We start from the raw sequence: 24,852 nt of genomic DNA, 5'->3' as shown, positions 1-24,852 counted from the left end.
AATAGCCCAATCTATCAAGGGGTCTTCAGACTTCATTTTCGAGATGAACTACTCTTCTAGAGAAAACACTGGAGACTTGCACTCATTGTGCCCGGTACAATACTCCTGCTTCGGTGGGGGTTCTTATCAAGCAGCAGAGTTCTTTTCAGGTGGAGGGAGATGAAAAATTTGACAGCAGAGAAAGGGAGGAGATGAATTGGAGCTTCTTGGGAGCTGATCTTTTCCTGATGAGATAAAGCTTCTTTGGGTATCTTTCCAGAGAATGCATCCGACAGCTTTTTCCTCACATTTGCAATATAGGCTCATGAATCTCGGGATGAGACCTTTAGAAGTGACACTTCAGATACTGACAGATGATGTGAACTTCTTTTGTTGTTGATAACCTTATAGAAGCAGCTAAAAATATGGAAGAATTTTTTCAGTGCCTTTGTGTAGCAATACAAATCAGAGCTTCTGGCTTTCTGTTCCACATTTCCTGCTGGAAGCTGCAGATTGAATAAGTGAGACGTTTCAATCATTCCATTAAATCTGTAATCAATATGTAAACTTTTTTGTGCCTCTATTCAGAAAGCAGTGTTTAAAACTTACCTTTAAGGTAGTGCTTCCCAATCTTTTGTGCCTGTAACCCCATAATTGTGGCCAAATAAAATTGTGTAACCCCAAATGTTTCCTCTGTGGAGTGGCCTGGTGCGTGCAAATTTTTGTTCATGTGAGCAACAAGTTTTTAAAAAGCACTGAATTTTGAGCACCAGTTTTAGCAATGCATTTCTATATATAGCACATTTTTTGTGTGTGTGAGCAGCCATGTAAAATTTCTGAGCGACTTTCCTAAAATGTATGAGTTTCACTTAGAAGGAACATTGGTACCCCCCACCCCCACCAAGGTGCAGAATAATAACATACCTATGGAGAGCCCACATGGGTTTTGTGACCCACAGTTTTGGAAACTCTGCTTTAAGGATTGTGGGGAACATTGTAGAAGTGGGTGCATCCAGCCCTGAGGATTCTATATCGGTAACTAGGGACCCCAATTCTGTTGATGAAATACTGATGTAACCTGGTATCAGGGGCCCCCAGTGTTCATGTACAGTTACGCCAGCCGTAGACCTGGTGTAACTGCAGTGCGTTAATGCAGCACAGGCGCTTTGCAGATTGGGTACCTGTCTGTAGGCCGACATTATCTGCTTCTTTGACCCAGTTTCTTTTTTATGTGGCATCTGGTGCTTACGGATGCCTTATAAGATTTCGAGACTGACTAGAGGTGAGTCTAATTTGTTCTGGACTTGCAGAGAAAAAGTGGGTACCTTTTCCCATATGTTGTATAGGTGGAGTTCTGTGTTGGGTTTGTGGGATATGGTCTGGGCAAGAATCCAAGATGTATTTCACTTCAACATGAGCTTTGATATAGGCTGGTTGCTCTGAGATCTTCAGCCCTTCCCTGTCTGTTGCAAGGAAGTAGGGCCTGGTTATTTGATGTGCTAATGGGATTGGCTATACAGTGGAAGGACAGCTCCATTTTGTCCATGAATGCTTGGTGGACTGGGATTAAATACGAATAAGTTGCTGCTGTTAAGCGAGGTTGCATTCCGGAATTTCGGAAGATATGGGCTCCATTGGATGACTATTGTTCCTTGCAAAATGTATAACCTTTGTATTGTGTTTTGTGGTGTTTTGTGAGGGGTAGGTGATAGGCCAGCTTTTTATTTGACCGCTAAACTTATCCAGTTAGACACTGACTATCGGTGCCTAACCGGATAAGTCACGCAATACAGCTGGTTATGGACTAGGTGCTAACGGTTATCTCCCACTGAACATTAGCAGTTAGGCACTGATACGCTATTTAACTGGTCAGCGACCATGTCAGACTGGTTAAATAGCTTTGAATATGGGGGGGTTGGTGTTATGGAATCCTAGTTTAAGTCTGTGGTGGCTTAATGGCTGGCATTAGATGTGTAATTGCTAGCATTCAATAACCCTCATGAGTAAGTGCTAGGTACGTCTCTGACCAACCCGTGTCCCTCCCAGGCCCACATGCCTTTGCATCTGTGCACTTTGGATTTATAGAATGTCATCTAATGACAGTTATATGCGTAACTGCTAATTACTGCCAATTAGGTCCAATTATAGCTAATCGGTAATGCAGGTGATTACGGTGTTACATTATGCTCACAACTGACATTATTGTATAACTTGTGCTCACAACTTTGCATGCTAAATGTAAAATTATGCACACAAGTCTCTAGAATTAGGGGCTATATGCGTGTTTCTTCTTTTGCAAGGGGAGTACATGTGGAGGCCAAAACCGTTGCCTTGCACTTACCCCAAGGCATGCACAACTGCCAACTTGCAGGGGTAGGTTCAAAGGCTGATGATTCCAGCACCTCCATCCACTGTCACCTGCACCTATACCAGCATTTCAGTTCCTACCCCACCATCCACATACACACATCAACATGGCAGTCCATAACCTCCTCCTTGACTCCTTACTGCTAGGGGTCAAGGCTACTGTTTTACTCCCAGAGCCACATGATAATGCAACAACTGAATATTGCTTGTGCTCCCACTAAACCACCAGGAATCCCTATTAAAAGAGGGGGGTAGCTGTTGAGGTATTGGGGGAGGGAGAGAGGTGAGGTCAGTGCTATGCATTGATGTAGAGGTGGGGAGGTACAGTGTGTTGATGTCAGGGGAGGGGCATCAGGAGTGGAATGTTGACTATCATGGTAATGTCTGGTGATGTTGGTGGGGGGGGGGGGGTTGAGGACTGCCATGTTGATGTAGAAGGGGATCGGGGTGTTTGGATATCAGGAGCAGTAGTTATAAAATGCTATTTCTACTCACATTTGGGGAGAGCGAGACATTTTTTCCCTAAGTACAGCTTTTAAAAAAATTACTGCTCCTTCTGGATGAGAATCATGGATTTAATTTCCCTCCTTTCTGTGACACATCCAGAGCAGTTTACATTTTTCATATGCTGGTATTTTCTCTGTCCCTAGTGGGCTCACAATCTAAGTTTTTGTACCTGGGGCAATGCAGGGTTAAGTGACTTGCCCAGGGTTACAAGGAACTGCAGAAGGAACTGAACCCAGTTCCCCAGGTTCTCAGCCCACAGCACTAGCCATTAGGTAGCTCAGCTATTGAGCTGACAAGGCATGCCCAGTTCTGCCGGTCATTATATTTTACAAAAAGCTTCACATTTGGCAGGGTCTTTTGTAAAATACTTGAAGATTTGTGCATATCTTGATCTGGAAGTCTCAATTTCTCTCTCCATGACCTATCTAAAATGGGCTCTTAAATATGCATTCTGTATTGATGTGATAAGCTTGGGGTTCTGCAAATATGTAAATTGAAATATACATTAATCATGCAAAACAGTATATTTAGGAAAGTAATTGAAGCCTTTCTCATTTCTTCCTAGCGTCTTGCTCAAGAAGCAGAGAAATTTCAAAAAGCGCACCAGTGGCAGGATGATTTTGGGGTAAGGCACCTTCCACACATATGTCATCTCATGTTTGAGGATTTCTTGCACTTATCTTGGCATCAGTGATGACTCTTAAGCATAATGAGATCATTGTTCAGTGGCACAGCCGTGGTGTAAAAGTCAGAACGCCTATGCACAAGGTGCATATCACAGGCTCACCCTTCTCATGGGTCTACTTTCTATGTATATAGTATGTATGCGGCTGCAGAGTTTTATACAAGCTTTTCCTGCATGTAAAATCAACTTTCCAGAAGAAGAATATTGTTTAGCATTACCCTCTTAGAACTGTACCTGCTTTTTAATCATTGGCACTTGTATGGATAAATTCTAGGTTCCACAGTTGAATTTCACTTTTGAATGTATAACTTTCTCATCTGCCCCTATACCATTGCCCAATGGATAAATTTGACCATGTTATGTATAAAATGCCAAAGAACAGTTGTGAGTTGTTATTTTTGTTACATTTGTACCCTGCACTTTCCCACTCATGGCAGGCTCAATGCGGTAGGCAATGGAGGGTTAAGTGACTTGCCCAGAGTCACAGGGAGCTGTTTGTGCCGGGAATTGAACTCAGTTCCTCAGGACCAAAGTCCACCACCCTAACCACTAGGCCACTCACCATTGCGGCCAACAATATAACTGCATTTGACTATCAACTGAAATGTTTCCTGATTAAAAAATCAAGGATTGAATTAATCAATTTAAATGGTTTATCTGAAAGTAGTGGCTAGTGAACCAAAACATTATTCAGGTCTCCTGAGACTGGTCAAACAGATTTAAGGGTCATTTTAGGAAGCTTTTTCCATGCATAATACCTGTTTTACCCACAGAAAAGTGATCTTTCCACATCTAACTACATGTATCAACAAGATATTCTATTGGTACATGTGTCTCATTTGAGGCATTGCCGGGGAGAGAGTAGAGGCAGAATTGTGATCATACATCTTTTAGAAAATACATGAATATACACACAGGCTACACGGAAACATTTGTCCCTGCCTTAAATAGGTGCAAATCTGTGGATCAATATTTATCCAGTACTGGAGCTGGTTCTGGGAGCTTTTTACAAAGCAACATTTGTGCCTATATTACATTTATACATATAAAAAGGCACCTGTTTGAACTTCTCACATTATTGTCCTTTTATCAATAGAAATCAAACAAAATAAAACATGGAAAAGAAAATAAGATGATACCTTTTTTATTGGACATAACTTAATACATTTCTTGATTAGCTTTCGAAGGTTGCCCTTCTTCCTCAGATCGGAAATAAGCAAATGTGCTAGCTGACAGTGTATATAAGTGAAAACATTCAAGCATTACTATGACAGTCTGACAGGGTGTTGATCACCTCACCCCTCACCTATCCACACCCACCCTGTTAGAATATCAATGATATGTTTTGATGTCCCCATGCATACTTCCGACCCACCCCCATCCTCCCACCCTGTCAGACTGTCATAGTAATGCTTGAATGTTTTCACTTATATACACTGTCAGCTAGCACATTTGCTTATTTCCGATCTGACGAAGAAGGGCAACCTTCGAAAGCTAATCAAGAAATGTAAAGTTATGTCCAATAAAAAAGGTATCATCTTATTTCATAAGACATTTGAAGTCAGAATGATTGAATATTTTAACACCCAACAGAAAGGACTTAACAAGGATCTGGGGTTCCTAGCCCATTATAAACCATAAAGCTGTATGTCTCTGTTGATCACCCCACCTCTCACCTATCCACACCCATCCTGTTAGAATATCAATGATATGCTTTGATGTCCCCATGCATACCTCCTACCCACCCCCATCCTCCCACCCTGTCAGACTGTCATAGTAATGCTTGAATGTTTTCACTTATATACACTGTCAGCTAGCACATTTGCTTATTTCCGATCTGACGAAGAAGGGCAACCTTCGAAAGCTAATCAAGAAATGTAAAGTTATGTCCAATAAAAAAGGTATCATCTTATTTCATAAGACATTTGAAGTCAGAATGATTGAATATTTTAACACCCAACAGAAAGGACTTAACAAGGATCTGGGGTTCCTAGCCCATTATAAACCATAAAGCTGTATGTCTCTGTTGATCACCCCACCTCTCACCTATCCACACCCATCCTGTTAGAATATCAATGATATGCTTTGATGTCCTCATGCATACCTCCTACCCACCCCCATCCTCCCACCCTGTCAGACTGTCATAGTAATGCTTGAATGTTTTCACTTATATACTGTACACTGTCAGCTAGCACATTTGCTTATTTCCGATCTGAGGAAGAAGGGCAACCTTCGAAAGCTAATCAAGAAATGTATTAAGTTATGTCCAATAAAAAAGGTGTCATTTTATTTTCTTTTCCATGTTTTATTTTGTTTGATTTCTATTGATAACCTTAAGAGTGGACTAACACGGCTACCACACTCCTCTACTTGTCCTTTTATGAAATCAAGCCCCTATAGGTGAAATAACCTGATGGAGAAAATACATTTGTATCACAACCATGTATGATCCTGTAGGGTTCTAGAGCAATTATAGAATATTGACTGATTCCATATATATTCCAACTACATTTTGTAAAGTTAGGATTCACCATACAGGCTGCAGAAGGGGTCAAGACAAATTAATGTGGGTGATGGGGAAGAGTTCAGTTTGAATTTGGCAATATGAGTCATTCTTGAAGTATGGCACTACAAAAGAAATTATTTGCCTTTTTGTACAAATGATAGTTTAAAGTTTAGTTTAGTTTATTAAAACTTTACTAGACCGTCTTACTGTCAGGCAGAACTAAGCAGTGTAGAGGCTACAAAATTAAGAAACAAAGAAATGAACTCCATTAATAAATAGGAAAGAAACACAAACATTAAAAACAGAGAGGCAAAGGAAAACTAAAGATAATAGAAAAAAGGCAATTTGCATTTCAGCCCAAATTAGTCAGGACTTCCGTAGATTTGTTGGAATAACCAGGTTTTCAACTTTGACTTGAAGTTTTTTAAATTCAAGAATACTACGAATGTGTAATGGTAGACTATTCCAGATATTTGATGCAAGAAAGAAAAAAAACACTACATCTGGTCAAGTCGTAGTGTGCAAATCTTGACCCAGGAAGGACGAGACGATGATCATTTAGGGAACACAAAATATGAGTTGTGGCTAAGTGTTCCGGGTAGCCAAAATGGTGAGCTGTAAAAGTCAATACTGCTATTTTATAAATGATCCTTTGTTCCATAGGCAGCCAATGATATTGTTTTAATAGAGATGTGGTATGATCTGATCTGTGCGCACGACAAAGCAATCTAAAAGTCGTGTTTTGGAGAGTCTGCAATTTCATTAGGGAAGAATGTGGTAGTCCCGCATAGATTACATTACAGTAATCCAGGCAGGACATGAAGAATGAAAGACGTGTATGAAATCTAGTTGGATTAAATAAATAACGAATACTGCGCAATTGCCAAAAGATAAAGAAACTGATTTTTGATAGATGAGAAGTTTGGGGGAGAAAAGAAAGTGAAAAGTCCAGTATGATTCCCAAATAACGAAAGCTTGAGACAGGGTTAATTCAAATTCCAAAATTTTGTAGCTGAGAAAAGGGGAGGAGTCATAGGCCCAGATAACCAACAAGCAAACGCCTTATCTTTAAGTACTAATTTAAGTTCTAATAACCATTTGGAGATGGAGTCTAGACATGACTGGAGCAAGAGAGGGGGAAAATAGATTAGTTGGGTATATTTTATTTATTTTATTTTTGTTACATTTGTACCCTGCGCTTTCCCACTCATGGCAGGCTCAATGCGGCTTACATGGGGCAATGGAGGGTTAAGTGACTTGCCCAGAGTCACAAGGAGCTGCCTGTGCCTGAAGTGGGAATCCAACTCAGTTCCTCAGTTCCCCAGGATCAAAGTCCACCACCCTAACCACTAGGCCACTCCTCCACTCATCTGCATAAAAATATGCAGAGCTACAAGAAGCTTGAGTTAGAGAGGCAAGAGGGCTCAGAAATAGAATAAAAGTCCTAGTTATGATTTAGTTAGACTGATACATATGTACTAAGCCTTAGTCTGCATTGTTAAATCTAGTCACTAGGTGGCAGTCAAGTATTTCATAATAGCTGCTGATGCTTATATGTCTATGGTATCTGCTTGTTCTCTCTGGATCAACAAATGTGCATAGTGAGGTATGAAATGAGCCTGAGTTAATCTTTGAGGTCTCCTTTCTAGTTCTGGGGCTGACCTAACAAGGTCCACTTTGGAAAATCTGCACCATGCCAAACCTGTGCTTCTTTGCCTAAAAGCTGTTGAAATAACATCATAAACCATTAGAAGAAAAGACAAAGTAGTTAGAGTATTCCCAGTTGCTCAGTACATCCTGTCCATTTTGAGGGCTGTCTTGTAGCCTACCCCTTAACAGACCCTAGTTTTGTGGTGACTCTAAGGGCTTCAGATAGGTTTTTTTTTCTGGGTAAAAATCTAATGACCCAGATGAGTAAATATCATGTCATCTATTAATTCACAAACCATCAAGTGGGAGACAAGATTAAGAAAAGAGAAGTATACAAAAATGCTAAAACTCATATTGGTGGCTGAATATCTTCACCGTTCTCCTTTTCTTCTCGTTGCTCTGTGACACTGACTTAAAAAGGTTTTATATTGCAGACAATCTCGTAACAAAGTCAGGAGAGAACAACATAAAATGAATAACATAAAATGAATAACATAAAAGTAACAGTACTAAAAAAAATCCTCCCATTCCCCCCCCCCCCCCCCATTAAAAGCCCCCTCCTAATCAAAAGATCTGACTAACTAAATGCATTTTCAGTTTCTTTGAAAATAAATATCCACACTGATGAAGCAAAATACACATTAAACAGCACAACTGACAGGGCTGATCCCCACAGTCACCTGCTGCCACACCTGTCCACACCAAAATACCATCCCCCATCTTCACCTGCTCTTCCCTTCTCATCATAAAGGAAAAAAAATCCACTCCCCACCTCACAGTGTAGACCACGCAGTTCAGACAATAAAATACCACCCCCCATCTTCCCTTCTCTTCATAAAGGGAAAAAAATCCACTCCCCATCTCACAGTTTAGACCACGCTATTCAGACTATAAAATACCATGATTCCCAGTATTGAATGCAGACAAGATACCCTACCCAACGACAACAAATTTGACTCAGACCTATCGAACGCACATCTCAAATCATCCACCATGTCTTTGTGTTGCATAAGGGCAAGACCTTCCTTCATTAACATATCCAAAGACTAATTACAAGACTAATTACATCCCACGGAATTCAAACATGCGTGGGATGTGCATAAAGGAATCCTGTGCAGTAGGAATGGATCCTCAGAAGCTTAGCCAAAATTGGGTGGCGGAGCAGGTGGGGGAAGAGAGGTTGGTAGTTGGGAGGCGAGGATAGTGGAGGGCAGATTTATACGGTCTGTGCCAGAGCCGGAGATGGGAGGCGGAACTGGTGGTTGGGAGGCGGGAAATACTGCTGGGCAGACTTGTACGGTCTGTGCCCTGAAAAAGGCAGGTACAAATCAAGGTAAGGTATACACATATGAGTTTATCTTGTTGGGCAGACTGGATGGACCATGCAGGTCTTTTTCTGCCGTCATCTACTATGTTACTATGTAAGACTGAATTGTGAAAGTCAGTAGTGATAAGGAAATAAATGGAAAGACGTACATGTTCTAGATTATCTATATATGTTAGGTGCAGGGTTACATCTGTATAGTAAGTACATAATGTTAATTAGTACAGAGATTCTTTAAAATGTAGATTGAAGAGTGACTGGAAATGAAGTGACTGGTGTGGCTGGACTGGACTGTAATGTGGAGGGAGGAATTTTTAGAGCAGGAGGAGAACCAGTGAAGGCAGAGTTCAAATCCTGCTTCTCCCGCTGATGCTCCTTGTAAACTTGGGTAAGCCGTGTGGACTGGTTTAGGATAAAAAGCATTCCCACATCAGTACATGCTAACATGTTTGACACACTTTATAGTAAATAAGTCCCGCCACATACGAGATGGAATTTGCAGCAAACAATGCATATTTATTTATTTTATTATTAGGATTTACCGCCTTTTTGAAAGAATTCACTCAAGGTGGTTTGCAGTAACGTGGAATCACTTTTTAGTAAATATTAGATCGTAAATCCATCTTACTAAGGAAATACCTACTGCATTGATCTTGGATCTTGGAAGCTCGATATTTAAATCCAGTTTCCCAGTACCTGAAAGTGATGTGGTCGCCGTGTTAATGTAACAAATAGAAATAAAACAAAACATAGAAAAGAAAATAAGGTGATACCTTTTTTATTGGACTTTCACCTTATTTTCTTTTCTCTGTTTTATTTTATTTCTATCCATTACCAGTAACTTGTACTTTTCCTTGCAGGACGGAAAGCACATCTGTTTGTGAGAGCCAGCACTGGTACCTCAATATCATTGATCTACATATTGGTGTTTGGTCAATATGTGTAAGGAAGTAAAATGAGCCAAATAAATCCACATCTATCCCAAAGATCCAGGGAATGTTATCTCTGAAAATTGAGTCAAAATGCAGACTGGTTAGGCTTCATTTGGAAAAGTCATCTTTTATTAATGCAGTCCATGCAGACAGTAATTGGAGCAATCGGCATAATTTGATCGTAGTCTGTGCATATCTTAGGGATTTCAGCAGATTCGTGAGTTTTGATAAAACAGCTGATGTCAATTTTACTGTTCTTTGCTAGGATGAGAACTTGGTGCAGAATGTAACCTTGACATTAGGTTCTATAATTACATTCAGAGAAAATGAATTATGCCGTTTGTAATTAAATTTGTTCAATTTTTTTTCAAAGCTGGCCTTTGCCTCCTGCTCCTGTGAGTCTGTGGTTCAACTGGAACCAGGGCTGCAATGCTGGGGCTCTGAGTCTTCATTTGTAAAGCTCTGTGGATTTTTCTCTATATTATAATCCATCACATCATTCTCTGTCTGGTCAAATTAGCTTTCTCAAACATCGTCTTGATCAACTTATTTTTCTTTCTTGAACTCATTTTCCCGATGGCTGCTTACAAATGCAGATGCAAAACAGAGAAACAGCAGATAAGGGCCGTACGGGCCATCCAGTCTGCTCATCCTCAATAGCCACTAACTCCACCTTTTCCCTAAGAGATCCCACGTGTCTGTCCCACAACTTCTTAAACTCTGATACAGTCTTCGTCTCCATGACCTCCTCCAGGAGACCATTCCACGCATCCACCACCCTTTCCATGAAAGAGTATTTCCTCAGATTGGTCCTAAGCCTGTTTCCTCTTAACTTCATCTTATGCCCTCTCATTCCAGGTTTTCCTTCATTTGAAAAAGGTTCTCCTCCTGTACATTAACGCTACTGAAGTATTTAAACATCTGTATCATATCCCCTCTCTCCCACCTCTCTTCCCTTGGATTCTTGTAACCCAAGTGCATGACCCTGCATTTCTTAGCATTAAATCTTAGTTGCCAATTATCAGACCATTCTTAAAGCTTCACCAGATCCTTCTTCATGCCATCCACACCCTCCGGCGTGTCCACCCTATTACAGAATTTGGTGGTATCCACAAAGAGACAAACCTTACCAATATTACTCACAAAGATGTTAAAAAGAGCCAGCCCAAGGACTGATCCCTGCAGTACACCACTGATAGCATCTCTTTCCTCAGAGCAAGCTCCATTTACCACTACCCTCTGTCTCCTCCCATTTAACCAGTTTTTAACCCAGTCAGCCACTTTAGGTCCCATATCGAGGTCACCCAGTTTATTAATCAGTCTCCTGTGCGGAACTATGTCAAAGGCTTTGCTAAAATCTAAGTACACCACATCTAGCACCCCTCCCACATCCAGCCATTTGGTCACCCAGTCAAAGAAATCAATCAGATTCGTCCAACATGACTTGCTACTACTACTACTATTTAGCATTTCTATAGCGCTACAAGGCATACGCAGCGCTGCACAAACATAGAAGAAAGACAGTCCCTGCTCAAAGAGCTTGCAATCTAATAGACAAAAAAAAAAGTAATCAAATTAATTAATGTGTACAGGAAGGAGGAGAGGAGGGTAGGTGGAGGCGAGTGGTTACGAGTCAAAAGCAATGTTAAATAGGTGGGCTTTCAGTCTAGATTTAAAGGTGGCCAAGGATGGGGCAAAACGTAGGGGCTCAAGAAGTTTATTCCAGGCGTAGGGTGCAGCGAGACAGAAGGCGCGGAGTCTGGAGTTAGCAGTAGTGGAGAAGGGAACATATAAGAAGGATTTATCCATGGAGCGGAGTGCATGGGAAGGGGTGTAGGGATGGACGAGTGTGGAGAGATACTGGGGAGCAGCAGAGTGAGTACATTTATAGGTTAGTAGAAGAAGTTTGAACAGGATGCGAAAACGGATAGGGAGCCAGTGAAGCGACTTGAGGAGAGGGGTAGTATGAGTAAAGCGACCCTGGCGGAAGACGAGACGGGCAGCAGAGTTTTGAACCGATTGGAGAGGGGAGAGGTGACTAAGTGGGAGGCCAGCAAGAAGCAGATTGCAGTAGTCTAAACGAGAGGTGACAAGGGTGTGGATGAGGGTTTTGGTAGAGTGCTCAGAAAGAAAGGGGCGGATTTTACGGATGTTGTAAAGAAAGAAACGACAGGTCTTGGCGGTCTGCTGGATATGAGCAGAGAAGGAGAGAGAAGAGTCAAAGATAACCCCAAGGTTTCGAGCTGAGGAGACAGGGAGAATGAGAGAGTGAAGCCTCAAGTGAAGCCATGTTGCCTTGGGTCCAGGCTGTCTGGGATGAAGTGTTCAAGGGCAGGTATTAAAGGCATTGGTTACATTCGGATTTCAAACCTAAAAGGAAAAATAGAAGCCCACATTTCTTTATTGAGAACTAGCACAAGTGGCCAAAAATGTGCCCTCTGGCTCGTGTCAGTGCTGGTGCCCAGCTGTAACTTTTGTGCGTACTTGTGCATCCCATCCAAAGTCTGCCTGTGTACATGTGTGTAACCCAGGTCTCAACCCACGCGATAGCTACAGCCCTGGGCCAGAAAGCACATTAGTCTCACTCAAGGCCATGCTCCCCTCACTCATCAATTCCAGTACACGTGCAATTGAGCTTGGAGTGGGTCAACAGTCCGGAATAGAGATCCAGGGGTTTGGGAGACATTCACGTTTTCAGGGATCAGTTCACTCTCGCCTCTCGGTCCCCAGAGACGCACTGTAATCCACAATCTATACAAGAACTCAAACTTTTATTTTCCAACTTTGTCAGCAGCATCAAACAGTCTTTTGTGATCCAACTCCAGGTAGACACAAACTCTGTTCCATTTCTTCTGTTGTTCCTCGGGGGGAACTCCTTTACCACGTCTTTCCTCAGGTTTATTTGCAAGGGCAAGTTCCCAATACAGTTCCCCTGTCCATGCCTATCCCCTGGGCAGTGCTGTTTCCCCCTGGCTGATTCTCCTCCTTTTCTGTACAGACTCAAACTCTGCAACTTCAGACCCCCTCCTCTTGTCTGACCCTCTGCTAGCGGTGATCTTTCTCTGGATCCAGCCTGGTCTCAGAACCAAGTTCTCTGTGGCTCCAATCCTAAGCTCCTGGGCTGGGTCTCTCCTCTGCCCACCCGTAGCCCACACAATCTCCCGGTTGCTACTTTCAGGAGCTGCAATCCTCCTTTTCAGCCAGTGATCATGCTCCTCAAGATTCCCCTTTTCTCCTCTTTGTCTCTTGGCAGGGGACCATCAGGCAACAAAAGACCCACCCCTCTAAGGTTATAACTCCAACATTTATCCCTTTTGTCCCTCCCCCCCCTTGTCATTCTCTACAAGGGCAACACTTTCCTCCCGCATTCTGTTTCAAAACTACTTCTCTTGGGCTGGGTCTTCTCCCACCCAGGGACATCCTACCATTGCAGCCCTCTAGCAGGGACCTCCCTCCCCCAGTGCTGTAGAATAATCTATCACTTTAGTAGTACCCATTCCCATGGGGTATTACAGACTCAAATGGTCAATGAAACGATGCAAAATGAATACCAAATCTTTGTTGATGTCTTTATTTTACTTTGATTGGAAACAATCTGACAGGGAACTGCCAGTTTCATTCCATTTTTCATGTTGTTTTGAAATGAATGCGCAACTCTATAATTTGATGAAACTCTAGGAGTTATGTTAATTGCTAGAAATGATATAGGTTTCCTTTCCTTTCCTCCATCCCCTCCTGTGCTTTATTGATGTAGGAATTTGATTTGTTTTGACAATATTATGTCAGAAGGATCACCAGTAATGTTTGTGCACTAGAGTGAGAATCTCAGCATGCACTTGCATTTAATCACACTGCGATTCGACTTCTTGTATTACAAACTCTCTCAAACATAGACACATTTTCACAAACATTCCCTTAGACACTCTCTTTTTCTACACACCACACACACACACACTCTACCTGATCTGTGTATATTAGCCATTAAGCCCGTAAAAACGGGTGAGATTTCCAGCTACCCTCCTCGCCACCGCTCCCTCCCCCTCCGTGCTGGGCCCCCTGCACTGACCTGACAGCGCCTCTCACCTCCGTGTGAAAGCGCTGCAGGCAGCAGTAGATTGCTCTGCTGCTGCCTGCAGCACTTCCACACGGAGGTGAGAGGCGCTGTCAGGTCAGTGCAGGGGGCCCGATACAGAGGGGGCGGGAGCGGCGGCAGGGAGGGGGGAGGTTGGTGCACGCGATGTTCGTTTCCAGGCTCCAGCGGCAGCGTCCGACTCCATTTCCCTCTCTGTTCCACCCTCTGATGTCATCACGTCTCGACGCGAGGGTGGGACAGAGAGGGAAGTCTCTACTGTGCATTTGCAGGTGAGTCGGTCACTTGCTATTTATATGTTTGATATATATATATATATATATATATGTTTGATATATATATATATATATATATGTTTGATATATATATATATATACCGTATTTTTCGGACTATAAGACGCACCGGACCATAAGACGCACCTAGGTTTTAGAGGAGGGAAATAGGAAAAAAAAATTTGCTTTTTCCCTCCTCTAAAACCTAGGTGCTCCGGTGCGTCTTGTCCGAATCCTCCCTCCGAGTTCGGGATCGCCCACCCCCCGGCCCTGTCACCACTTCTCCCTACTCACGCGATCTTCCCTGGTGGTCTAGTGACGTCGGGGCAGGAAAGAGCCCCCTCTTTCCTGCCCAGCGCGCTGCTCTCCATCCTCCTGTATGCATTGCTGCCTGACGGTCTCAGCGAGATTCAAAATGGCCGCCGAGAATTGAAGTCTCGGCAGCCATTTTGAATCTCGCCGAGACCGTCACGCTGCATACAGGAGGATGGAGAGCAGCGCGCTGGGCAGGAAAGAGGGGGTTCTTTCCTGCCCCAACATCACTAGACCACCAGGGAAGATCGCGTGAGTAGGGAGAAGTGGTGACAGGGCCGGGGGGGGGGGGGGGGCGATCCCGAACTCGGAGGGAGGGAGCGCGATCCCGAACTCGGAGGGAGGGAGGGAAATCTCTACCTTCGGACTATAAGACGCACCCCCCATTTTCCTCCCAAATTTTGGGGGAAAAAAGTGTGTCTTATAGTCCGAAAAATACGGTATATATATATATATATACACACACACATACACAGATCAGTTAGAGTTGTCCACTGAAGGGTGTTTAGTAGGCTGACTTGTGTTTCCAGTCTTTCCCTGACCTTGTAAGATGTTTTTATTAATGTGTCGTGTCTGAATTTGGTGAGCTTCTAGAATGTTCTTTGGCTTATGTTATTCAGGTGACTAAAATGATTTTGTATGGCATGGTTGTGGGCTGTGCTTCTTTTCCTAATACTGCTTTGATCCACATATAAACAATGACAAGTTGGTCACCTATCATTCTTCCTATAGTTTTATTAATTGTGACAACTAGGGGCCACCCTAGGGCTTGTGTGCCCTGGTCCTGACGCCCCTTCCAGGCAATAACTACCTGGATGGAGTCACCCTTTGCTATGGTACGGCTGCCCAATGGCTATTCCAACTTTCCAGTCCTGCAAGGTGACTCCCCAATTAGTAAACAAGTCTTCCTCATGCTTTAAATGAACAGGTTGTCATTAGTAAAGCTCTAAACACTTCCTTTTTTCAGTTGGTGCAAATGGCCAGGCTTATGGTTAGGCCTGATCCCTGGGCATAAGCGCTCTTCTATAAACTCTGCCTAAATTTAAGCTCAGCTTATAAAGTAGCGCTTTTTTTTCCAGCGCCTAATATAGAATTCATCCCAATGTGAGGAACAAAATGTAAGACTCCTGCATTTAGTAAAAACAACTCAAATGTGCAAAGCCTTACTAGAAAGCTCCTGGTAATAAGGATGTAGAATAGAACAGTTTCAGCAGGTTCCCAAAGTGGTGCTGTACCAAAATGGCAGCTTCCTATAAGCTGCTCTGTTGGGTATGACCCTACTCAAGGGTTTGCCCCCCTTCCCATTTATACCTTTGTCCAGAGGTAACGAACTGTGGCTTCCTCTCAAACCCAGCTGCTGTGACCTAAATCTGGTCTTTAGGTGATGCCGTTAAGTGAGGACTGAAGCTCCTTCACCTGGTGGTTTGGCTATCGGAGTCTTTACTATGATTTAAACTCAGGTCCTCTTCATGGCAGCTGACAGCACTGATCATCTCATGACTTATTAATCTTAAATGAGAAAAGTGATTCTGTTCTCTGGGATGTAAATTATTCTCTGAAGTTCAGATCTGATGGGGGGGGGGGGGGGGGGACTTTTTACTTTTTCATAATTTCCAATTACATTAATGGCAAGTCTAATTCTAAAGTTTTCTAAATGTGACTCTCAGTTCCCTAAGCTTCGTGATGCATCTCTTGTAACAGTGTTTTAGTACAAGTCATATTTTTTCCAAAGCCCTTATTAAAGTGCTTTGAATGATAGAATGAGATGGTTTAACCCTAGAAGAGTCTTGTTATTAAAAGCTTTTCTTGTCATGTTGGCAGCTAACATTCTGGTGGATGACAGATTCTATAAAAGATGTCCAAGACCTTGTTACCGAATGCCTTTGCTGAAACACTGCCATGTAGATAATGGATCTAGAAATTTCCCTCTGCATTTGCTACTTGAACATATTCCATTGTTTGGACAAGACTTAAACTTAGTGATGAAGGGAATATAACAAAGGCAAAACATGATGCTGGTTACAGGGCCCACCTAGATTCACTACTTACCCCTTTATAGGATACTCTCACTCTGGTTAACAGTCCTTCTTTTATTATGGTTGACATGATACGGTTGATATCGCCCAGATATCAACCAAATCATCTCAACCACCCACAGATGGTCACTTCTTAACCCTGTTGCCTTTGGCTATGAATGTACCTCAGGTTTTCTAGCACAAGTGCTGGGTGAGCTGTCAGCTTCCCCTTTATTCATTCAGTTCAAGAGAACTATGGGACACTTTTACAGTCAAGGCATCACGAAGGAAAAGATTTTTCAAGTCTTGAAGATTATTATTTGCATTTCTCATGCAATACCAACTTCAGAGAACCTTAAAAGAAATGTAGAATCAGCTCTATTTGTTCCGCATCAAGTTTCAAATCCAAACCTTGAAATTCACGTAGCAAAGCAGCCTCAGTGTCTTCCAGGCTGGAGACAGTTTTGTTTATAATAGGGACATTGCATTTGTTAGCATGCATTCAGTTGATCTGGGCATGTTAAAAAAAGTGTATGCAATATCAATGTAACATTGCGCTGTACCATCATTAATTGATTTCCATTTATTAAAACTTTTATTAACATAAATCTGTGAAACAAATTGAATGGAAACAAAATGAATTTTGTTTCTACGCATAACCCTAGTCTCTAAGATTGAACCTCCATCACGTTGCCATTTAGATAAAGGAAAAAGTATTCCAAAAAGACATATTTGTGGTTTACAGATTAGTTGTTATTCTGATTCCTGAGGAGGCATTAAAGGATTCCACAAGGACAGAAGGGGTTTATTTTCTATCAATATTTTAATATTTTCCATTAAATTCCTCAGAAATCATATTTCATGGTGATGCCAAAATATACAATCCAAGCTGAAAAGCCAGTGGTTTTCTTTACTAAACAGACCTCAGGGTCACACATGGTACAAAATTCTCTCATTTCCAACCCAGCAACAGTATAGCATATCCAGTATATCCCCTTCAATAAGAATTAATTTGTTTTTGTTACATTTGTACCCCGCGCTTTCCCACTCATGGCAGGCTCAATGCGGCTTACATGGGGCAATGGAGGGTTAAGTGACTTGCCCAGAGTCACAAGTTGCTGCCTGTGCTTGAAGTGGGAATCGAACTCAGTTCCTCAGGACCAAAGTCCACCACCCTAACCACTAGGCCACTCAATTTTGTACTCACTGTTTGTATCAGCATCAGCCAGGTTTGATGTTTATGAATAACAAACCAATGACTTATTACATAGTAACATAGATGACGGCAGATAACGACCTGTTCAGTCCATCCAGTCTGCCCAACAGGTTATCTTTATTCCCATCATATACTCATTAACATGTTAAAATTACGTCAAGGTCACTTAATAGATGTGTATGTATGTACAGTGGGGGAAATAAGTATTTGATCCCTTGCTGATTTTGTAAGTTTGCCCACTGACAAAGACATGAGCAGCCCATAATTGAAGGGTAGGTTATTGGTAACAGTGAGAGATAGCACATCACAAATTAAATCCGGAAAATCACATTGTGGAAAGTATATGAATTTATTTGCATTCTGCAGAGGGAAATAAGTATTTGATCCCCCACCAACCAGTAAGAGATCTGGCCCCTACAGACCAGGTAGATGCTCCAAATCAACTCGTTACCTGCATGACAGACAGCTGTCGGCAATGGTTACCTGTATGAAAGACACCTGTCCACAGACTCAGTGAATCAGTCAGACTCTAACCTCTACAAAATGGCCAAGAGCAAGGAGCTGTCTAAGGATGTCAGGGACAAGATCATACACCTGCACAAGGCTGGAATGGGCTACAAAACCATCAGTAAGACGCTGGGCGAGAAGGAGACAACTGTTGGTGCCATAGTAAGAAAATGGAAGAAGTACAAAATGACTGTCAATCGACAAAGATCTGGGGCTCCACGCAAAATCTCACCTCGTGGGGTATCCTTGATCATGAGGAAGGTTAGAAATCAGCCTACAACTACAAGGGGGGAACTTGTCAATGATCTCAAGGCAGCTGGGACCACTGTCACCACGAAAACCATTGGTAACACATTACGACATAACGGATTGCAATCCTGCAGTGCCCGCAAGGTCCCCCTGCTCCGGAAGGCACATGTGACGGCCCGTCTGAAGTTTGCCAGTGAACACCTGGATGATGCCGAGAGTGATTGGGAGAAGGTGCTGTGGTCAGATGGGACAAAAATTGAGCTCTTTGGCATGAACTCAACTCGCCGTGTTTGGAGGAAGAGAAATGCTGCCTATGACCCAAAGAACACCGTCCCCACTGTCAAGCATGGAGGTGGAAATGTTATGTTTTGGGGGTGTTTCTCTGCTAAGGGCACAGGACTACTTCACCGCATCAATGGGAGAATGGATGGGGCCATGTACCGTACAATTCTGAGTGACAACCTCCTTCCCTCCGCCAGGGCCTTAAAACTGGGTTGTGGCTGGGTCTTCCAGCACGACAATGACCCAAAACATACAGCCAAGGCAACAAAGGAGTGGCTCAGGAAGAAGCACATTAGGGTCATGGAGTGGCCTAGCCAGTCACCAGACCTTAATCCCATTGAAAACTTATGGAGGGAGCTGAAGCTGCGAGTTGCCAAGCGACAGCCCAGAACTCTTAATGATTTAGAGATGATCTGCAAAGAGGAGTGGACCAAAATTCCTCCTGACATGTGTGCAAACCTCATTATCAACTACAGAAGACGTCTGACCGCTGTGCTTGCCAACAAGGGTTTTGCCACCAAGTATTAGGTCTTGTTTGCCAGAGGGATTAAATACTTATTTCCCTCTGCAGAATGCAAATAAATTCATATACTTTCCACAATGTGATTTTCCGGATTTAATTTGTGATGTGCTATCTCTCACTGTTACCAATAACCTACCCTTCAATTATGGGCTGCTCATGTCTTTGTCAGTGGGCAAACTTACAAAATCAGCAAGGGATCAAATACTTATTTCCCCCACTGTATGTGTCTATACATAAACACATGTATAAGTCATATTGGTTCAATTTCATATTTTCTATGCATTCTATATGTATTTCAGTAACCTTTGGTGTATTTTTTGTAGACCTTTCTTTTATATTTTTTACATTGAAAATATACTACATTGGAGATTTTGTTATCTGGTTATCATCAAAAAGTTGGTTCATATTCTTTTTTTCTTTTATTTATGTGTACAGCTCTATTCATACTCATGTTTTTTATACTTAAATTACATTATGTTCACATTTTTAAATATATTTTCAGCTTTAATTATCATCCTTTGTAGAGAGAGATATGTTTTTCATCATATTCTTGTTTATATTTTAATATTATCGTTTATATTTCAACATTATTGTTTATACTGTGTTGGTTATTGATTTGTATATACTTATTTTTTAAAATCCTGAAGCAGGCCATAGACCAAAGCACAGTGCGGTGTCAACTCTTTTTATCAATAAGTATCAAGATTGTTCCTCTCGTTTCTGGAGTCCACGGTTGACTTCCCACTTGTTTTCTTCTGCTTTCTAATGAGGTCATCTAGGGGTCCTTTTACAAAGGCACGCTGAAAAATGGCTTGCGGTAGTGTAGGTATAGGTTTTGGGCGTGTGCCAATCCATTTTTTCAGCGCACTGGTAAAAAAAGCCCCCCCCCCCCTTTTTTTTGCCGAAAATGGACGTGTGGCAACATCAAAATTGGCACGTGTCCATTTTGGGTCTGAGACGTTACTGCCAGCCACAGACCTAGCGGTAAAGAATCTGCACAGTAATGACCTATGTGCGTCAGATGCCACTTGGCGTGCGTCCGTTATGCATGCCAGAAATTAAAATTGAAATTACCACAACAGCCACGCGGTAACCAGGTGGTAACTCCAATTTGGCAGCGCGTAGGCTCCTGCGCAGCTTAGTAAAAGGGGCCCTTAGTCTACCCAATTTCTGATGAAGTCATCTAGTCTGTCCGCTTTCTGATGAGGCCATTTAATCTGTCTTCTTTCTGAAGCGGTCATCTAGTCTGCTCAGTTTCCTCCTGGTTCAATGCTGTAAATAGTTTTCTTCTCTCAGTTTCTTCTTTTATCCGTTGTGTTTTGAATTCCGTTACTGGAAGGTCATTTTTTGCATAACCCTTGCTTTGGGGACACCATACTATATCCAAGGGGTACAATTGAAAGTTATCGTCCCTGGTCTTTGCTCCCCTGTTACTCAATGCATGCGTTCTCACCTGTAGGAGCAGGTTTCACAGAAGAACGAAAGAAATCTCCCTTCAAGGCACAAGCCAGTGAACATTCAGATGACATGGTCAGCATTTATTTAAATGTGGTCAGCAACATTTATACAGTCCTTGTTTATTCAGTAACACTATCCCTAGAAGCGGTGGAGGAGAATATACATATTCAGTGGAAATCTGTGTTACTTATACAAATATATATTACTTTATTTAGATTTTGCTCACACCTTTTTCAGTAGTAGCTGAAGGTGAGTTACATTCAGATACTCTGGATATTTCTCTGTCCCAGGAGGGCTCACAATCTAAGTTTGTACCTGAGGCAATGGAGGGTTAAGTGACTTTGCCCAAGATCACAAGGAGCAGCAGTGGGATTTCAACCGGCCACTTCTGGATTGCAAGACCGGTGCTCTAACCACTAGGCCACTCCACTCCACTCCACTCCTCCACTTGTTATTCTTTAGGGTTCTATGGAATGTTGCTATTGTTTCAGATTCTGCATGGAATCTTGTCACTTTATAGAATTCCAGAATCTTGATCTTCTTTGGGGTTCTACATGGAATGTTGCTACTCTTTGAGGTTCTGAATGGAATCTTTATTTATTTAGATTTTGCTCACACCTTTCAGTAGTAGCGTAGCTCAAGGTGAGTTACATTCAGGTACAATGGATATTTCTCTGTCCCTGGAGGGCTCACAATCTAAGTTTGTACCTGAGGCAATGGAGGATTAAGTGACTTGCCCAAGATCACAAGGAGCAGCAGCGGGATTTGAACCGGCCACCAGCTGGAATAGCTGGAATTTTCAGCTGCTACTCGATATAGCAGTTAACTTTCTCCACATATATATCCAGAGAGCAGCAGAATATAATGACTATTTATTGGATTAGACAGTATCCATGTTCCACCCTCTCTGTCCCAGCTCTATCCAGATAATAGTAGAATATAGTAAAATAGTAAAAGACCGTAGATAAAGATCTGAACAGTCCGTTCAGTCTGCCCAGTAGTCACGCTTATTATCAATTCATGATGAAATAAACAATGAATGTGATAATTAAATACTTGATCATGGTCTTTCTTTGGCATTTCTGGGACATAGACCATAGAAGCCCACCCGGCACTGTCCCTTATGTTCCAGCTACTGGAATTGCTGTCGAAGCCCACTTCAACCTATCCAAATCTGTCTTGTCTTTTGTGAGACATAGACCATAAAAGTCTTCTTGGCACTGTCCTTACATTCCAGCTACAGAAGTTGCTGTTGAAGCCCTCTCCAGCTCATCCTAAACTAGATTGCCATATACAGACACAGACCATACGAGTCTGTCTGGCACCAGCCTTAGTTCTTCATAACCAGAGTTCCCCATCTAAGCAACACTTGACATATCCACCCACATGCAGCCATTTAAGTTTGGGGTTTTTTTTTTTTAATACCATCCATTTTCTAATTAGAGATCCTCTGTGTTCATCCCACACCTTTTTGAATTTTGTCACTGTTTTTATCTCTACCACCTCCCTTGGGAGGACATTTCAGTCATTGACCAATCTCCCCTTGAAAAAGAATTTCCTGATATTACCACCTCACAACCTCAATTCACGTACTCTAATTTTACCATTTCCCCTTATCTGGAAAGGATTTGTGTCTATATTAATATCTTTCAAGTACTTAAATGTCTCTATCATATCTCCCCTGTTCTTCTTTCCTCTAGGGCATACACATTTAGGTCTTCTAGTCTTTTCATATGTCTTTTGGCACAAGCTCCATACCATTTTTCTTGCAGCGTTCTGGATCGCTTCAAGTCTTTTTACATTCTTAGCAAGATACGACCTCCAAAAGTGAACACAATACTCCAGGTGAGGCCTCACTAATGACTTGTACAGGGGCATCAACACCTCCTTTCATCTGCTGGTTATACCTCTCTCTATAAAGCCTAGCATCCTTCTGGCTATGGTCACTGCTTTATCGCAATTTCATCGCCTTCAGATCCTCTGACACTATCACCCCAAGGTCCCTATTCCTGCCTGTACATATTAACCTCTCACCTCCTAGGACATGCGGCTCCCTTGGATTTCTACTCCCCAAATGCATCACTCTGCACTTCTTTGCATTAAATTTTAACTGCCAAACATTAGACAATTCTTCTAACTTTTGCAGATCGTTTTCCATGTTTTTTACTTCTTCTGGGGTGGCCACTCTATTTCAAATCTCGGTATCATCTGCAAAATGGCAAACCTCACCTTTTAACCCTCTGGCAGTGTTACTCACAAATATATTGAACAGAATCGGACCCAGCACCGATCCTTAAGGCACTCCACTACTCACCTTTTCTTCCTCTGAGTGAATTCCATTGACTACCACCCCTCTGGTGTCTGTCTGTCTGTCTCTCAACCATTTTCTAATCCAATTCATGACTTTGGGTCCTAAGTTCAGCCTGTCAAGTTTATTCAAGAGCCTCCTATGAGGAACCATGTCAAAGGCTTTGCTGAAATCTAAGTAGATTACATCTAGCGCATAATCTTGATCCAGTTCTCTGTCACCTAGTCAAAGAATTCAATCAAATTCATTTAGCACAATTTACCTTTGGTAAAACCATGTTGCCTCGGATTTTGTAACCCATTGGATTCCAGGAAATTCACTATCCTTTCCTTCAGCATTGCTTCCATTACTCTTCTAATAACCGAAGTGAACTTTGCCAACCTGTAGTTTCCTGCTTCTTCTCTACCAGCACTTTTGTGAAGAGGGACCACATCCCGCTCTTCTCCAGTCCTACAGAACCTCTCCTGTCTCCAAGGATTTATTAAACAAATCTTTAATATGACTGTTTATCGAGTTAAGTAGAGTGTCCATGCTTTGCCCTCTCTCTGCCCTGGCTCTTTCCAGTGTGTAAGAATTTTCTGTCGTGCTGTCCATGTAAAGCCACTTGAAATTCAGAGGAAGGACCTTCAAATCTTTGCTTAGCAGCTTCTAAAATTAACATTTGCATGCACGTGTCATCTGCATGTATAGCTGCCACTATTACATGTGAAGTTGCTTTTAAAGTATTTAGTTAGATTTGCTCACACCTTTTTCAGTAGTAGCTCAAGGTGAGTTACGTTCAGGTATACTGGGTACTTAGCCCTTCAGATCATTTACGTAAAGACAGCAGTTAATTACATTGCACAAGTAAAACATTTTCAGTGTCTAAACTGGTTTTGTAATAATGGGATATAAAGAATGATGTGTGTGTCTGATAAATACTTAATAACTTATCCGTCCAGGGACTGACGAATTATCATGTTTGCCTCTTGCTAGGATGTTTCTCTTTTTGGCATTTACCATCATTTTGCACTGTGAATTTTTCATAACTTCAAAATAAATGAGATTAATAAGACTTTTTGTGGAACTTATACTTGGTTTTTTTAGTGCATTGTGTATTTTTCCACTGGCTCTGATGTACACTTTTAATAAGCTTTCAGGAAATGTAGCAATGCTTCTCAGCTGACCCACTGAGACGATTGGAAACTATAGATCATATGCAATGTTTGTTTTTTTGCTATTTCCATTTAAAAGAGTCCTTGCCAAATTAACAAATTGATTTTCTTTCTCTTTCACAGGCCAATGACATTGTATACTACAATGCTAAAGATGATGTGAGTACTGGATTTTTCAGCAAATAATGTTCTGTTTATGTTAATACCCTTAAAAACTTGCTCAACAATAGGGTTATGTGGAGGGGCATAATCGAACGAAAACGTCTATCTCCATGGGCGTTTATCTCTGAGAACGGGTCCGTGAAGGGGCGGACCGAACCATATTTTCGAAAAAAATAGACGTCCATGTTTTATTCAACAATTTGTGAGCTGGGCATTTTTGTTTTTCAGTGATAATGGAAAATGAAAGCGCCCAGCTCAAAAACGAATAAATCCAAGGCATTTGTTCGTGGGAGGGGCCAGGATTCATAGTACACTGGTCCCCCTCACATGCCAGGACACCAACCGGGCACCCT

General features: G+C 42.0%; 1 protein-coding gene across 1 annotated transcript in view; it reads left to right on the top strand.

Annotated features, from left to right (window-relative positions):
• The window catches only part of CACNA2D1 (calcium voltage-gated channel auxiliary subunit alpha2delta 1), a 578,231-nt gene that overhangs the window by 235,202 nt on the left and 318,177 nt on the right, over nt 1–24,852 (top strand). Inside the window, exons 4-5 of the mRNA XM_030217110.1 lie at nt 3,419–3,478; nt 24,461–24,496. Coding sequence (XP_030072970.1) covers nt 3,419–3,478; nt 24,461–24,496 — 96 coding nt within the window. The remainder of the gene's footprint in view (nt 1–3,418; nt 3,479–24,460; nt 24,497–24,852) is intronic.

The sequence above is a fragment of the Microcaecilia unicolor genome, chromosome 10, assembly GCF_901765095.1.
Source record: "Microcaecilia unicolor chromosome 10, aMicUni1.1, whole genome shotgun sequence".
NCBI classification, from domain to species: Eukaryota; Metazoa; Chordata; class Amphibia; order Gymnophiona; family Siphonopidae; genus Microcaecilia; species Microcaecilia unicolor.
The sequence above is the reverse complement of the archived record's forward strand: the minus strand, read 5'-3'. Positions and strand labels throughout refer to the sequence as shown.